Genomic DNA, 16,910 nt, shown 5'->3' with positions numbered 1-16,910 from the left:
GCTCCAATGCCACAGCAGCAGCTCAGCCTTCCCCCAGCATCCCCTCACATCGAGCATCCCCACACCCCAAGAGCTGCCCCATACCTTTTGTTTCATAGTAAACAATTCCAGCAAAGTGGTTAATGCCAAACTGGGTCTCATAGTTATTCTTCGGAGGGATATAGTTGGTGTTAAGCTTGTGCTGGGAGTTCAGCTTGTGTAACATGGTGGCATCTGTGCCCTGTGCAGGAAAAGATCTGACATTTATCCAGGTTTTGTCCCATTAAAATAATTTTCCAATCAACAGACCATTTCTCTTTTTGTCTTGGGTGGCAATGGGTATTTATTTTGAGGTGTGTTGGAGGTGATATCTCAGATGCTAAAATTAAATAAATTAATTAAATGTCACCTACGTGTAGTGCTATATTTGAGCTAGTGCTCCAAAGGGAGTATATTAAACATTATTTTCTCTTAAACTTTGTTAAAGGCTATTCCTGGAGCCTCTTGCAGGAATATTCTTCCATCAGAAATACTGACTTGTTTTAAGCATGGTTGTTGGCCTCAGGGAAAATAAATCTGATAGAGCAATAAAAAATATGAATAGACAACTCATTGGTGAATGTGTGTTTGGGGCTGACCAGAGCTCTTAGGGTGACAGCACTCAAAGTACAGAGGGGGTAAAAACAGGAGAGTCAGTGGCACCAGGGCTGAGCCCAAAACACACCTTGGGGAACTTGCTCTCCTCATCAATGAGGGAAATGATGTTCATGGGCTTGATGGCAATCATGTCCAAGGCATCTTGGTTATCAGTGAACTCAATGTGCTGCCAGTTGATGTTCTCCAGGTTGTATTCCTCCTGCTCCAGTTTGAAGACATGGCGCACGAAGAACTGCTGCAGGTTTTCATTTGCAAAGTTAATGCAAAGCTGCTCAAAACTGTGGGAGAAAGATCAAGAAAAGGCCACTTTAGATCCACCATGTGTGGATGTTTAGGTCCACCATGTGTGGATGTTTAGGTCCACTGTCTGCCTTCCTCCATCTCTCTCCATGCTTGAAGCAATACTCTCAGACCACCTCAATCAGTCAACTAGGTTGCTGTTGGCTGAGAATTTCCTTATTGGTTCTGATAATCAGTTTTTCTCCCCCAAAACAATGTAATAGCCATTATACTACATTAGGCTGCACTACATGTGTAGTCTATGCCACTCATTTTAGGAACTATGTTGTCTGCTGCAATATAAAAGTGATGAACTCTCATAATCTCTCATAGAAAAAGTCTTGGCCAAGCCCAGTCCTGTTCATCTCAGGACAGATGAAAGGACTGCAAGACCTTGACCTTGGGGTGGGAGAGGAGGGTTAAGACCTGGTTTTCCTTTTTTTAAGCTCCATACCTGTTCACCATGAAGTTCTCAAAGCCAAAGATATCCAGGAGGCCGATGGATCTCCTGACACTTTTGAGTTCCTGGGATGGAGGTCTGTAAATTGCAGCATTGATCTTTTCCACGATCCACACAAAAAGCCGTCCGTAAATTCCCTGCAATATTCCAAAGATGGAGGTCACTGGAGCAGGTTAGGAGTTTGCTTTGCTACTCTGAGAGGTGACTTCATCTGTGATGGTTCAGGCTCCTCTAAAGTGTGGCCAGCACCTGGGCAGTGCCTGAGGACACACTCACCAACATTTATTCCAAACTCCTGGCACGGTTTAAAGCTTCAAGAGGCATTATGTAGGCTAAGGAAAACCCACTTGAAAGTCTAGAAAATTAAAAGCAAAATCCCAGATTTGGATAGTCTAAATTTTGGATCCATGGGCTCACTGTAAAGCCAGACAGTTCTTTCCCTTGGTTTGTAAACATTTATCTCTACAGTTCAGCAGAGCCAACCTGCACTGCTAGACCAGCCAAGGACCTGGACAAGGTGCTGACTGAAATGTTACAGAATTGGCTGAGCTGCAGCTATTGATGCTTCAGTAATTCCAGAGCTCCATGTTCTGCAGTGTTACTGACTTTTCTGTGACCTACAGCAGTGCTGCCAGGAGGGAGAGCCTGATTCCAAAGCCCATCACCACTAGAGAAGTCACTGTCTGGATTTGCAGACCAGTTAGGTGTCAAACCAGCCAGCTTGATCTACCAGTTCCCCACAGATAGAGGTGGGGAAGTCCAAGTTGGCCAAAGTGTGCCACAGCTGCTTGTTTTACAACCTCAGAAGGGGCTACAAACAGCACAGCAGTGATGCACACACACCCCCAATACCCCCCATCAATCCTGATCAGCCCAAAAGATCAGATGATCACAGAATCATAGAATGGTTTGGGTTGGAAAGGATTTTAAAGATCATCTAGTTCCAAACCCCCTGACATGGGCAGGGACACCTCCCACTAGACCAGGCTCCAAGCCCCATCCAACCTGGACTTCAACATTTCCAGGGATGGGGCAGCCACCGGTTATCTGGGCAACCTGGACCAGAGAATTTCTCCCTCTTCCAGCTTAAAACCATTCTTCCTCATCCCATCACTGCACGCCCTTGTAAAAAGTCCATTCCCAAATGGTGCTCTCTCCAAGTGCTCTGCTGGCTGCTGAATTGCTCTACTCCTGTTGCTGTGGTGTTCAGATTTATTTACTGCTGCAGAAATGCCCAAATCCTGAAATTCAGGTGGGGGTGTTCTAGGTGTTGGGAGAGCTGCTCTGATTTAGAACAGCTGAGGATCTATAACCCTGGAGCTCAAGATGGGATCTTTTCCTGAGGCTGAGGTGAAGTAATTTCAGAATGCTGGCTCCTTCCACAAGTCACCTTTGAGTGCAGACCCTTTGAAACCCAGATAGCAAACCCCCTGAAGACCAGGCTCTCTAGACTCTTTCCATCTCACCTCTTGGTGCATCCTGATAAGAACACAGTTTCAAGGCCATCTGCTGGTCTGAGCTCACACAGGCATCAAGAGAAACACTTTTCCTGTGGAGTGGATGCTCTGGTCTCAAAACTGGCAGATTTCTTCTATTTACCAACAAGAGCAGAAAGGAGTGCCCTAAGATTCACCTTTACAAAAGCGTCCCTCACATCCAGCGCTTGTTCCATGCTGAGAGGGGTGGAAACAGTCTCACCCCTGGTGATTATTGTCCTGCTGGTAAGGCAGTTCATCACATCCTGAGGGTCAACCTGGCAAAGACACCAACAAACACAGCAATTGACATTACAGCACCAGGTGTCCTTACAATGTCCTGGGTGGCCATGAACATTCAGTGCGTGGCCAGAGACGAACAATGCAGCCCCCATGGCTGGAGGTAAGTGACCTCTCTTGGTTGTACAGGGGAAATGTCCCAAATGATGCCACAAGCATTTTCAGAGAGAGTATTTAAAACTTTTATAAAGTGTTTCACTGCCTAAAGTGTTCTTGTGTCTTAGTGTGAGATGTTAAGGTGGTATGGGGAGAGAAGATGAACAAGCAAAGCCTGTGAGGCTGTATCCTACCATCATGAATATAGCATTGCATCCCCTTGACCCTTTTTCATACTTCTGAGATCAAGCCAGGGAAATGTGCATGCCCTGGAAACAGCCTGCAAACAGCTGTGGATCACACCCTGGGACCAGTGGTACCTATGGAGATGGTGTGCCTGAGGAACCTGTGTTACCTGCTGGAGAGGCCACTGAGGGATGCTCCAGTCACTGCATTTGGGGTTTGGGTGAGGGGCATCTCACCTCACTTCAGACAGACACAGAGGTGACATCTTTGTCACAGCTACTGTAATGAACATTCTTTACATCTATGAGGAAAACACTCTGTTTTAGAGACTGAACTAGTCTGGAGGTCCTCTTTAGGATGATGTGCCACCCAAGTGTCTGTTTGTCTCAAACCTCTGGTGACACCCACCACCACTCTGCCCATGCAGGGTGAAGTGTGGCTTTCCCAGGCCTCTTCAGCCTCCTGGAGCTGGTGGTTGAAGGAGAGCCTGGCTCAGATGGAGCTTTGCCACAATATTTGAAATATAGGAACAAGGCAGAGAAGGGACAGAAGCACTGCAGGGCCACTGACCTCCAGCAAGGATGCTGCAGTGATCAGTGACGCCGACTGAACCACTTCACAGGCATCCAGGTTGTCATAGGTCCGAGCTGGGGGAGAAGAAAAGCAGAGGAAAAAACATCAGCAAGGGACGTGGCCTTTCAGAAGGTGGGTGGGGTGAGGGAAAGGGTCTTTCTCCACTGGATCCATATGGTGGCCAAGCAACATTTGGCCATCAGAACGGAGAGAAAAGTTCATGTGGCTGCTGGAGTCTTGCTGCTGGCTGCAGAGGAGCTGGACTCTGCTCTGCCAGGCACACCAAATGACTAAAGGGGTAAAAACCCTTTGAGTGTGCAAGTGATCAGGTTTCTGTCTTCCAAAGATGTTTTGTAACTCACTGTGTCATTTCTGACCACAGGAAGTTTGGTACATTGACAAGGGCACATCCAATCAAACGCTCCACTAATCTCTCCTTGCAAAACCTGAGTCTCCTGAACATCCTGTGACCATATTCACCCTCCCTGCATTCAGAAAGGGTGGATGTGACTGAGCACACTGGAGCCTGGCAGCCCTGCAGAGCAGGCAGGTGGACTTATTCCTCCTTCCTTGTCCTTACACAGCACCTGAGACCCTGGCATGGCACCACTGCAGGTCATCCGGATACAGCCCTCTGTCCCTGAACTTGGCTCCCTCTCACCACGCAGGATGAAAAGCAGGAGTGTGCTGGACCATGTCCCTCTATTTATCCTTTTACCTTCATACTGTAGGTTGCCCATGTGCAGGATGGCAGCCAGCAGCTTGGAGATCTCCCAGTTTTCTGTGTCAGTGAACATAAGGACCTTCATGGCAGAGCGGATGTTGGCGTATTCCTTGCTGTCATCTCTGCCATCACAGGTTGTGCAGTTACCCTGGGGAAGTGAAGAGCATGGGGTAAACCAGAGGACACCTGGGTGCCACCCTAAGCCATCCAGGGCTTCCCCCTAAATATGAAGACCTTTTGTTTCAGGGATGAATAAGCAAAACATGGTGTTGAATCTGTGGATCTAGCTCTGCCCTTTGGTGGATGTTACCTTTTGGTGGATACTACCTTTCGTTGGATATTACCTTTTATTGGATATTAACTTGTGGTGGAACCATTTCTCAGCCCTGTGACCTGCACTCACCTTGCCCTCCTCAGCTACCCTGTGCCTGGCTGCAATTGGTAGAGCAGAAAAAACTCCCTGAGAAGATGGGGATAAAGAACCAGAAACATCCCACCGATCCAGATAGAAAACCAGGTCCAAGCCTTGCTGATGACAGCCCAGCTTTAATTACACCTGCTTAATTACACACAGCTCCTCTGGGTGGTTACACGGGTACATGGGGAGTGGGCTTGGTCAGACATGTGGAACAGAGACAGCTCAGCCCTGTGTGCTGCAGAGAATGGACTCTCCAGCCATGCAAGAGCATCAGGTCATATCTAGCACCCTGCTTATTTCCAACCAAGTAGCCTGGGCACCAAACACCAAAACAACCCAAGCTGCTCCACAGGAAGAGTGGAAATGATCTGGTCTGTACACAGGTGTTAAAGGTTTGCACTAAGACTGGGATGCCTGTAGTAGTGGGACAAAAAAGTCCCCAAAACCCCATGGCTAAGATTTGAGAAGGTCACAATCAGCAAAGCAACTCTTGCTCTTGAAGGAAGCACCTCTCTCTCTCCTTTTTCCCTCACTAACAACCTCTCCCCACCCCACCCCATCAAACCTCTGCACCCTCACCATGGCAAGGTAGTTGTAGTCTGTGGCTTTCCCAAGACCCAGCTTCTTCTTCTGCTCCATGCTCATCCCTCTCAGCATGCAGTAAAACACGTGGTAATTCCTCTCATCCGGGGCCTGCAGCAGAAAAGAGCAAGTGCTGATTCTTGGGAGGAGAACAGCACCACAAGGGTTGACTGACTCAGTGCCAGCTCCCCTGCCTTGCAGATTTGTCACCTCACCTGCCTTCCAGATTTGTCACCTCACCTGCCTGCACACCCGGGACTTCTCCAGCAGGTACTGCTCAATTTTTGCCCCCTCGATGGCTCCCCTCTTGTTGAAGTGGATGTCAATGTACTTCCCAAAGCGGCTGGAGTTGTCGTTACGGATGGTCTTGGCATTCCCAAAAGCTGCAGGGAAGAATTACAGTGGATAAGAACAGACCTGATGCAGAGAGGATCAATGATCTGGTCTTATGATGACAAAAACAAAAAAATTAATAAAATAGAATCACAGAATGGTTTGGGCTGGAAGGGATCTTAAAGATCATCCAGTTCCAACACTCCTGCCATGGGCAGGGACACTTCCCACTAAACCAGGTTCCTTCAAGCCCCATCCAACCTGGCCAGAGACACTTCCAGGGAGGGAGCAGCCACAGCTTCTCAGGGAAACCTGAGCCAGTGTCTCACCACCCACACAGCAAAGATTTTCTTAAGATCTAATCCAAATCTCCCCTCTTTTAGCCTGAAACAGTTCCCCCTTGTCCCATCACTCCTTGACTTTGTAAAAAGTCCCTCCCCAGCTTTCCTGTAGCCCCTTCAGGCACTGGAAGATGCTCCAAGGTCTCCCTGGAGCCTTCTCTTCTCCAGGCTGAACAACCCCAACTCTCAGCCTGGCTCCAGAGCAGAGCTGCTCCAGCTCTCTGAGCACCTTTGGGGCCTCCTCTGGACTTGGTCCAACATCTCCCTGTCCTTCCTGGACCCAGCTCTGCAGGAGGGGTCTCACAAGAGTGGAGCAGAGGGGGAGAATCCCCTCCTTTGACTTGCTGGTCCCATTCTGGTGATGCAGCCCAGGACAGGGTTGGGTTGCACATTGCCAGCTCATGTCCAGCTTTTCATCAACCAACAATGGCCCAGGATCAAAATCTGTAAAATACACCAGATTTGCTCCTTGTAGAAAAGCAGACAGCCTCTGTGAGCAGTCAGGGAAGGCATCCAGCAGTCAGAACATGCAGTCACCCTGCCAAGAGGGCCAGGAGCAAAAATGCATTTACAGCTCTGTGTGTTCAGGTCATGCTGAACAACTCTCAGCCTGGCTCCAGAGCAGAGCTGCTTCCACCCTCTGAGCATCTTCCTGATGAAGATGTTCATCTTCACTGATGGAACTGGACTCACTCCAACAGCTCCATGTCCTTCTTGTGTTTGGGGCTCCAGAACTGGACCCAGCACTGCAGGGAGGTCACACCAGAGTGGGGTAAAGGGGAAGAATCCTCTCTCTCAGCCTGCTGGCCATGCTGCTGGTCATACAGCTCAAGACACAGTTAGGTTTAAAATAATAATTGCAAGGAGTGAGGCTGAGAGGTGAAAAAGCAGCTCCCAGACATTTCCCTCAAGTCTGGCTGGCTCAATTTCATCGAAGGGTGGGGAATCAGGATATATCAGAGATTTCTGTCCTTGGAAATGTAGAGGGAAGCGCAGAGGAGGAAACATGGGAATGGGGTGACCTCATCCAAGGAACACGGACAGGATTTGGCAGCAGCTGCTGAAACACAAGAAGGTTGAGCAAGGCTGTAAGGAGGATGCTGCAGGGTGTGAGGTGAAATGCCAGAGCTCCTGGGGAGTGATTTGGTGACAGAAGGGGGAAGGGCAAAGGCTCATCTTTTAGGGAAATACAAAGGGATTAAGTCAGCCTCCAGAGGGAGACTTCACCCTGCAAAACCAGAGAAAGGTACCCAGGTCTGTCCCCTGTGTGGGTGAGGACCACTGCCACGAGTGCCCTGACCAGCATGCCCTGACTCCAGGATCACTGGTGGGTGGTGGGGATGCATTTGAAACACAGAATCTTTGTTCTCTTCAATCCTAGAAGTGATGATGAACACGTTCCCTGCCATGCACCAGGCTGCTTTACACCTGTGGTGCCCTCCAAGCCTTGATGTACCTTCATGCCCCAGCTGGAGGAAACTCCAACAGAGCAGAGTCAGGGATATTTCCATCTCCTCTGCTAACATTTTTCTTGGGAAGCAGTTAGGAGATGCCTATTTCTGTTCACAGAATCACAGAACCAAAGAATGCCAGGTTGGAAGGGATCTCCAGGATCATCTAGTCCAACCCTTTTAGGTAAAAATATAGTTTAAATGAGGTGACCCAGCATGCTGCCAGGCTGAGTCTTAAAACTATTCAGTGTAGAGGAATCCACCACTTCCCTTGGGAGATTATTCCAATGTCTCATTGTTCTCAGGATGAAAAATTTTCTTCTGGAGTCCAATTGGAATGTCCCCAGAAGTAACTTGCACCAGTTACCCCTTGCCTTTTCCTTTTTTTACTCCTTGTAAAAAGGGACTTTCCATCTTCTTGGTAGCCACACTTGTGTAGTGGTACATGGTAATGAGGTCTCCTCTGTTTCTTCTCTTCTCAAGGCTGAACAAACCCAGTTATCTCAGCTTTTCCCCATATGTTAGGTCCTTCAGTCCTCTGATCATCCTCTGGCCCTTCTCTGGACTCTCTCCTAGGTGCCTATTTACCAAGCAAAAAACTCCTCTATGTATCAGGGGAGGTAAGAATAAGGTTATTCTTTAAGAAAAACACCATTTTTCTGCATAAGTGTAAGAGGCCCATCTGGCATCACACCAGGGCCAGAGGGTCAGGTCCTGTTTAATTTATTTTTAATTTATATCCACCCATTTCATTTACAGACATCCAATTAAAGCAGTGGGGCTGATTACAGCAACAGCTGCCAATGAGCCCATTAAAACCAACGAGGCAATTCTCTTTACCTGGTTCTTTCTAAAACTCCCTTTATTTCTTTTTTCTTTTTCCCTGCATTCTGCTGCCATTCACTGATTTTGGATGCAAAAGCTTGGGTTTGTTGTTGGGTACTGCCAGAACAAGTCTGTAAAGCTCTGGTCAAATTAATCTTATGTTCTGCTTACACCAGCAAAGAACAGGATATTTACAGTTATGGTCCAATAAAACAAAAAATTAATAGGTTGAATGAATAACTTACAAAATATTTGTGCTCTGCATATGGTTATAAATACAGCACAGGGAGAGGTGCTGGGATTTTTTCCAAAGACCTTAATGTATTTGGTGATCAGTATTTTTTAAATCCCAGAGAATTAGCTAAAGTTCAGTTTCTGAAATTCTGAAATTTTTGGGGAGGAAAAGTACTGATTTTAGTGGGAAGAGCCTCACATTTTTCAATTTTACTTGAATAAAAGAATTTAAAAAAATTCAGGTCAGCTGAAATGTTTCTCTTTAAACAATTGCTATAAAAACATTAATGGAAAGTTAGAGAGCCCGAATAATGGAATATTTATTTTGTGAAAAACAAATTCTGTAAAGCTGCATATGCTGTTAAACAAATGCTTACATCTTTGCTTTTGATTTTTAAAAAAATTTTGTTACTTTTTGAAACTTAAAAGCCAACAAAAGTCATGTATATTTGGCCATATTTTGTGTTTCCTGAATCTGTGGGTTTTTTTTGTTTGTTTGTTAGCTGTGGGTGTTTTTAGGAAAAAAAAAAAAAAAAAAAAAAAAAAAAGAAGAAAAAAAAAATTCAAAAAAGGCTCCGTCATCTGAGGCCTCACCTTCCAAGATGGGATTTGCCTCCAGGACCTGCTGCTCAATCCAGGAGTGCTGACCACTGATGGCTGCCAGGAACTGCAGAATCAGTTTTGTGCTTTCTGTCTTCCCTGCCCCAGATTCACCACTGCAAAGACAAAAGGAATTGAGGTCAGAAACCCCCCCCTGCTGCATCCCTGTCACCCTCTCTGTCTTCAAGGGGTGATGTCCCTGTGCCTCTTCTCTCAGCACAAGTAGGATGAGGCCACTAAGGATGGGTTTTTGGTGTCCCATGGGCTGGTTGTAGGGGAAATGGTGGGGATACCATAGAAGACAAATTCCAGCCAAAATCCAAATTGGTTTTTAAGGTCCATTTGGTCCATGCTGTTACTTTTGGTCCATACTGTTACTTTTGGTCTATACTGTTACTTTTGGTCTATACTGTTACTTCCAGTGTCCTATGGGCTGGTTGTAGGGGAAATGTTAGGATACCATAGCAGACAAATTCCAGCCAAGATCCAGATTGGGTTTTAAGGTCCATTTGGTCCATGCTGTTGCTTGGGTTTGGGTCACTCCAGCAAATGCCATCATTCAACCAGCACTAAGAAGGTCAAGAAGCATTTTCAGACCTGGACTGTCTGGTCCCATGGACCAACTTTGTGGTCAGTCTTGAGCTGCCAAAATGCATGAGAAGGCTGACAGTGTGTGAAATATTGGCTTTTAGTGTCAGGCATTTTTCACAGGTCCCCTAAACCTGTCCAGATGAGGGGCAGACAGGAGAAGATCATGGGACAGGAAGCAAGAGGGACTCCTCAAAGCTTTCTCTGCACCAAACACTGACTCCTGTTCATCTGTCACTTCAAGCCCTGACCCTGTCACCCTGACACACAGGGCAAGGCTGCCACATGGATGGGGTCAGTTCTGGTGTAGGTACCACACTCAGCACATGATGCCACGAGAGGAAGGGCTGGGCAGAAATCCCTTGGTGTGAGTCCTGGCTGGTCCAAGGGGGAGAGAGGAAAAGTGATTGAAGTGAACCTTTCTGGTGTTAAATAAAAGAGCACCAGGGACACAGACCTGTGGCCAAATTGCTTCACTTCTCAAGGTTGGATCACAGAGTGGTTGGGGTTGGAAGGGACCTTAAAGATCATCCAGTTCCAACCCCCCTGACATGGGCAGGGACCCCTCCCACCAGCCCAGGTTGCTCCAAGCCCCATCCAGCCTGGCCTGAGACACTTCCAAGGAGGGGACAGCCACAGCTCTCTGGGCAACCTGGGCCAGTGTATCACTAGCCTCACAGGAAAGAATTTCTTCCCCATATTTCATCTAAATCTCTAAATTTCTAGTTTGAAAGCATTCCTCCTCACCCTATCACTCCCTGCCTTTGTAATAAGTCCCTCCCCAGCTTTCCTGTAGCCCCTCCAGCTATTGGAAGGTGCTCCCAGGTCTCCCTGCAGCCTTCTCCAGGCTGAACAACCCCAACTCTCTCAGCCTGTCCTCATAGGAGAGTTGGTCCAACCCTCTGATAATCTTTTTGGGCTTCCTCTGGACTCACTCCAACAGCTCCATGTCCATCCTATGCTAGGACCCCCAGAACTGAACCCAGCACTGCAGGGGGGGTCTCACAGGAGCAGAGCAGAGGGGGAGAATCCCCTCCCTTGACCTGCTGGCCACATTGCTTTGGATGCAGCTCAGGATACAGTTGGATTTCTGGGCTGCAAAAATCCATTGGTTGGCTGCTCCCTGGGAGACTGCATCACTCCTGACCTTGACTCTCCCCTGTGATGCTTTACCCTGCAAGGTAACAATTATTGCATGGTCTGTCCAGTCCCAGTCAGCTGTGCCTTGGAGACAGGTGATGCCCTGAAAGCATCTTTACCCCAAACAGAAAAAGATCTAATAGATCATGCAAATTCCTGATTTTCTTTGATAAGTTATCCCCTAACAACCCCAGTGCAGGTTGAGCTTCTGGTTTGAGGCCATGGCCCATCTGGGAATCCCCCATCTCACCTGATGATGCAGCACTGGTCCTTGTTGTTGCGTTGCATGTTGAAGTAGCAGTTGTCAGCAATTGCAAAGATGTGTGGTGGCATCTCACCAATCTTTTTGTTGGTGTAGAGGCGTATCTGCTCGGGTGAGTAGATAGGCAGGAGCTGGTATGGGTTTACTGCCACCAGTATTGAACCCGTGTATGTCTGGAGGAGAAACACAAGAAGGTTTATGAGGACAGTGAGATGTGGCTGGGAGACTTCTAGGAGCTTGCATGGAGCATGGAGGCCAGAAGAATTAAGCTCTGTCAAAAGCTGGATGGAAGATGATGTTTAAGTCAAAGATGCTTGAATGGTGGAGCATGGAGCAAAATTGGAACAAATGTCCCAAACAAGCTGTAGCAGTTTGTACTCAGCCCAACTCATGCACCATAAAGTCATATGTTGGATGCTCCTTGGTTAAGATTCACAGTTTCAAATTAAGCTCATATTTGAAAAAAAAAAAAAAATATATATATATATATATATGCCAGAGCCAGCACATGCCTGCACATATTTACTGCATTGCACAAATGATGAGAAACTAAAAATGAAAGGGACCTGGAGACCATTGCCAAACCTCCAAGCAGGACCAGCTGGTTCCAAACTATCCCTGACAGCTCTCTCTTTAACCTGTTTTTAAATCTCCCCAGCAGAGCTGCTCAGCCTCCCTCTGCAACACATTCTTCTCCACCACTTCTTCCAAACCAAACTTCTCCACAATTTAAACCTTGTCCTGTGCATGTGGATCTGGCTCTCAAAGTCCTGACATAGTCCCCAGCTGTTTCTGAGTAATTTGGGGAAATGGTTTTTTGTCCATCCCTCCAATGAGTAAATCTCTCCTGGGTCTTGGGCAGCAAAACCCTTTGTGGTGTCTTGCTCTTTCATTTCTGCCCTTCCAGGAGCTGCTTCTCTCCAGCATCTCCCCAAAGGACTCTCAGACTTTGTCACCTTGCTCAGATGCAGATCTGAGGTTAGAGGCTTGGCCACATCCCCAGCTCAAGGCAGAGAGTAAAGATCTCCTTCCCCTACTTCAGCTGCCTAAAAGTGGCTCCAGCTTGGGCTAACCAAGGGGCATGAGATGGAGGATGCTTCCCCTCTATGACTTTAAAGGAACCAAGTTGCCTTCTCTTAAGTTATTTTTTGGAAGTTAAAGTTACCAGATTAATCTCACCTTTCTTTCCTGGTGGGACCAGCTGTGAAAGTGCCCCCACTGCTGCAGAGATTCTATGCAGCAAAAATCTAGATGTAAAAATAATTGTTTTGTGGGTTTTTTTTTTGTTTGTTTTCTCCATAGCCTAAACCCCACAATAAGCCATCAGTGGGAAGCAGCAAAGTGGCACAGGCAAGGATGCTTGGGAGCATCCTCTCCCTGCTCTGCTGGCTCCTCCTCTTCTTGTGTATCCTGCAAAATGGTTGATGAATAAAACAATTCTGAGCAGTTCCTTGTTTCTGAAGGCAGCAAAATAATTTCCACTGCTGGGAAAAGCAGTGGAAAGGGAGACTTGGAGACATGAGTTTGCATCCTCAGGTTGAGTTTTTCCTATCCAGTATCCCTCAGTCATGCTGGACATGGCATGGGGGGAATGAGATGACAATTTGCCACCATGTGGGCAACACTTGCCACCAGCTCAGGCTTCCTGAAAGGCAGCCAGTAGGTGGCAATTGTGTCCCATAATAGGGATACTGAAATCCCTGAGGGACTCCTCACTGTCCAGACTCATAGCTGATACCAGAGAGCAACTTTCTGGCCAGTCCCAGGTGAGGTTTGAATTTACACTGGTAACTGAGAAAGGACACAAAAGCCCTCCCTGTCAGAGGGGGTTACATGCCAGTAAAGGCAAAAAAAAAAGCTCTTTAAGCTCAAGAACAAAGTCATCAGAAATTCAAAGGGTGGAAACTGGCTGTGAAATCAGTTAAACTGGTTGTAGAAGCAGGCATTGAAATAAGGGAGCAGAGAAGTCCCAGAGCAGCCTTCAGCAAGGACAGAGCAGGTAAGCTTAGTGCTCAGAGCTCAACTTCTGAATGGGATTAGGTCACCAAGATCCCAAATGAACCCCAAGTCTCCTTCCAGTCTTGGGTGAGATGCTTGAAAGACAGCTTTCCTTTGTATAATTTATTACCAGATAAACTTTAGGAACATTTCTAATTTTCCTTGACTCTCTTCTCAAAAAAAACAACAACCAAAAAAAACCCCACCAAAACCCAAAAGCAGCCAGCAAGACTTTCAAAGGAGTTAACCATTAGTTGCAGGAATGTTTTCTGGATTCTCTCCCTTCCCCTGTGATCCACAGAACACTTGGTCAGCACGAACTCTTGTACTCTTGCTTGTTTTTGTAGCTCATCCCTAGTTGATAAACACTCCCAATTTGCCCAGTTCTCCCAGACAACACCGTGCAAACCTTTGCCCACTTGGTTGATGGAGGGGCCAAAGGGCACCTCCAAGGAAATATTCTCTCTCTGGATTTTGTTGCTGGGTGAAGGCAAAACCCTCCTGCCTTGGGCAAATGAAGTGTTACCAACAGGCAGGGGCTCTGCCATCTATGAGCACCCCAGCTCCATCTCCTTACAAATTCCTTACTGCCTGCATGACCTATATTTTAATTACTCTCAAAGAAATCCCTCCTGAGGATTCCTGCTTCCCTCACTACCCAGAACACTGTGGCTGACTTCATCTGGATTTTTATGGGGTTAAAGCTCTACCAAACACTACTGGGTTTTGGCAGCCCTTAAGGAGCAGCAGCAGGCATTTCTTTTGCCTCCAAATAAAGAGATTCACCCTTTCTCCCAGGTCCAAACTCCCCACCAATGCTCTTACTACTCAGCGTAGTTTCTCTCACTGCATGCAAGCCAAACCACAGGCAACAATAATTTGGAAATCGGTTCACATTTATGGTTTCACATTTATAAACTTTTTTTTTTCCTTTGGTTTGAAAATGTGTTGATTACTGTGTTATTAAATATTATTTGGTCCTACTGTGCACTTGCAGGCAGTCACTGCTATCCATATATACTGCTGTTAGGTCTTTTTTATTTTTTCCTGAGCTGAGTAGTAGTTCACCAGCAAGAATCATAGAATCATAGAATTGGCTGGGTTGGAAGGGACCTCAGAGATCATCAAGTCCAACCCTTGATCCACTACTGCTGCAGTTCCCAGCCCATGGCACTGACTGCCATGTCCAGTCTCTTTTTAAATATCTCCAGGGATGGAGAATCCACCCCTTCCCTGGGCAGCCCATTCCAATGCCTGATCCCCCTCTCCATCAAGAAATTCTTTCTAATGTCCAACCTAAACCTCCCCTGGCACAACTTGAGACCATGGCCTCTTGTCTTGCTGAGAGTTGCCTGGGAAAAGAGCCCAACCCCCCCCTGGCTCCAACCTCCTTTCAGGGAGTTGGAGAGAGTGATGAGGTCTCCCCTGAGCCTCCTCTTCTCCAGCCTCAACACCCCCAGCTCCCTCAGCCTCTCCTCACAGGATCTGTGCTGGATCCCTTCACCAGCCCAGTTGCCTCCTTTGGACCTGCTCCAGCACCTCAATCTCCTTCCTGAGCTGAGGGGCCCAGAACTGGACACAGGACTCAAGCTGTGGCCTCCCCAGAGCTGAGCACAGGGGCAGAATCCCTTCCCTGGACCTGCTGGCCACGCTGTTCCTGATCCAGGCCAGGATGCCATTGGCCTTCTTGGCCACCTGGGCACACTGCTGGCTCCTCTTCAGCTTCCTGGCAATCCAAACTCCAAGAAAGACTTGAGAAATTATAGTTATATAATGTGTACACACACACGTGTGTGTATGGATGCACATATATATGTCTACATATGTACAGTTCCATAGTTTTCCTGTTTGCTTGCACTTAAAACTTCCAATTGGTACTTCACACCACAGAGGTCATACAGCAAGAATTTGGCACGGTCTAAGATTTTATTGGCTACTGCAGTATGAGGAAGTTTAAATGAAAATGTATATTTGTACAGCAGTTTAATGGTGATATATTCCATTTTCCAAAAGGCAGAATGCAGGAAGGAGCTTTTGTGTCTATTGCTCTTCTTCTCTATTTTTTAACAGGATAATTTAAGCAATGTCTTAAATTACACGATTTAACTGAATCCTTACATTTATTTTGTCCACAGGTAGAAATAATATAGGTGATTGAAACCTGATACTTTGATGTTTAGATTTCAAAACACCCAGTTTAAAATCTGTCTGGAATCTGACTTCAAAAGCAGGCAAGGAAGGAAGGGACTATGGAAAAATTCTTGTCTCCTCCATGTCAATTTGTAGTTCTACACTAGTGGGAGTGTGTTGTCAAAATAACCTTGACTCACTTAAAAGACTTAAAACACTCTTGCTGGAGTGTTTCTCCTTTTCCTTTTCCTTTCCTTCAAGCTGAGGTCAGGACTGAGAACCTCTTATGGCTTTAACCAATTTTGCAGGCTCGGGACTTTCCTGCTCTGGGAAAAATGTCACGATTTCATCATGAGGGTCAAGCTCTGCAGCCAAGGAGATGATGTTCTCAGTGCATTTATGAAGCAGCAGCAGCAAGGGTGGTGCAAAAGAAATGAGAATGCTGCAATGGTGAACAGAAAGGAGTGATCTGGTGGAGGGTGTGACAGCAAATGACAGCACCAGGACTCGTACTTACCCTCCCACCGCAGTTGGTCTTAGGAGTAAAAAGGTGAGGGAGGAGAGAAAGGAAAATTACAGTTCATTAGAGCAGATTTAAACACTCCACAAAGCCAAGAAGATGGGGAAATGAGGGGCTCAAGTCCCATTGGAAAAGTCACCCTTTCCTCAGCAGGTTTGGAAATTCTGTAGGTGAAGGTAAAGCCTCACTGAGCTTCCCCCTCTTTAAAACAGTGTAAATTAAACCACTGTAAGAACCCCTCAGGGCATTGGGTGTCCCCTGCCCACATGGCATCCACACAAGACCTTGGCTTTGCAAAACTGCCATCAATATTTACCACATTTGATAGAAATCTACTCCTCCTAGTGCCACCACCCTTAAAAGATGAGCTCTAAAGTTGGGTTCCTCAACCTCCAACAACACATGTGTAGCCAGAGGTGGTTTCCTCTCTATCAAGCTATGAGCCCTATGTCATTTTGAGGTTGTCATTCTGATTTTGAGATTGCACTAATTGCTGTGCTGGGCTCAGGATCCTGATACTCCAAGGCCATTAGTGGTGTGAAGCAATCCAGTCACAATAACCTCGAAGGTCCCTTTGAGGGCTGTGAGCATCCCTCACGCAGCAGCTCTGCAGGACACATGGCACTGTCACAATGTCACCATCAAACCAGAAGAACTTGTAGTGAAACCACATGGCTGCTGAGTCATCTCAGCCCAAATCTCCACCCACCTTCTCCTCCAGGTTAGAAGCTGCCCTTTGCATTAGCCCTGATTAGCACA

General features: G+C 46.9%; 1 protein-coding gene across 1 annotated transcript in view; it reads right to left on the bottom strand.

Annotated features, from left to right (window-relative positions):
- The window catches only part of MYO7A (myosin VIIA), a 115,039-nt gene that overhangs the window by 46,191 nt on the left and 51,938 nt on the right, over positions 1-16,910 (bottom strand). The window contains exons 5-15 of the mRNA XM_071766289.1: positions 16,149-16,166; positions 11,492-11,676; positions 9,508-9,629; positions 5,970-6,112; positions 5,727-5,840; positions 4,724-4,877; positions 4,003-4,079; positions 3,009-3,128; positions 1,370-1,512; positions 704-914; positions 85-220 (exon numbers count right to left, since the gene is read on the bottom strand). Coding sequence (XP_071622390.1) covers positions 85-220; positions 704-914; positions 1,370-1,512; positions 3,009-3,128; positions 4,003-4,079; positions 4,724-4,877; positions 5,727-5,840; positions 5,970-6,112; positions 9,508-9,629; positions 11,492-11,676; positions 16,149-16,166 — 1,423 coding nt within the window. The remainder of the gene's footprint in view (positions 1-84; positions 221-703; positions 915-1,369; positions 1,513-3,008; positions 3,129-4,002; positions 4,080-4,723; positions 4,878-5,726; positions 5,841-5,969; positions 6,113-9,507; positions 9,630-11,491; positions 11,677-16,148; positions 16,167-16,910) is intronic.

Source organism: Heliangelus exortis, chromosome 1 (assembly GCF_036169615.1).
Source record: "Heliangelus exortis chromosome 1, bHelExo1.hap1, whole genome shotgun sequence".
Classification (NCBI taxonomy): Eukaryota; Metazoa; Chordata; class Aves; order Apodiformes; family Trochilidae; genus Heliangelus; species Heliangelus exortis.
This window is presented reverse-complemented; position numbering and strand designations above follow the sequence as displayed.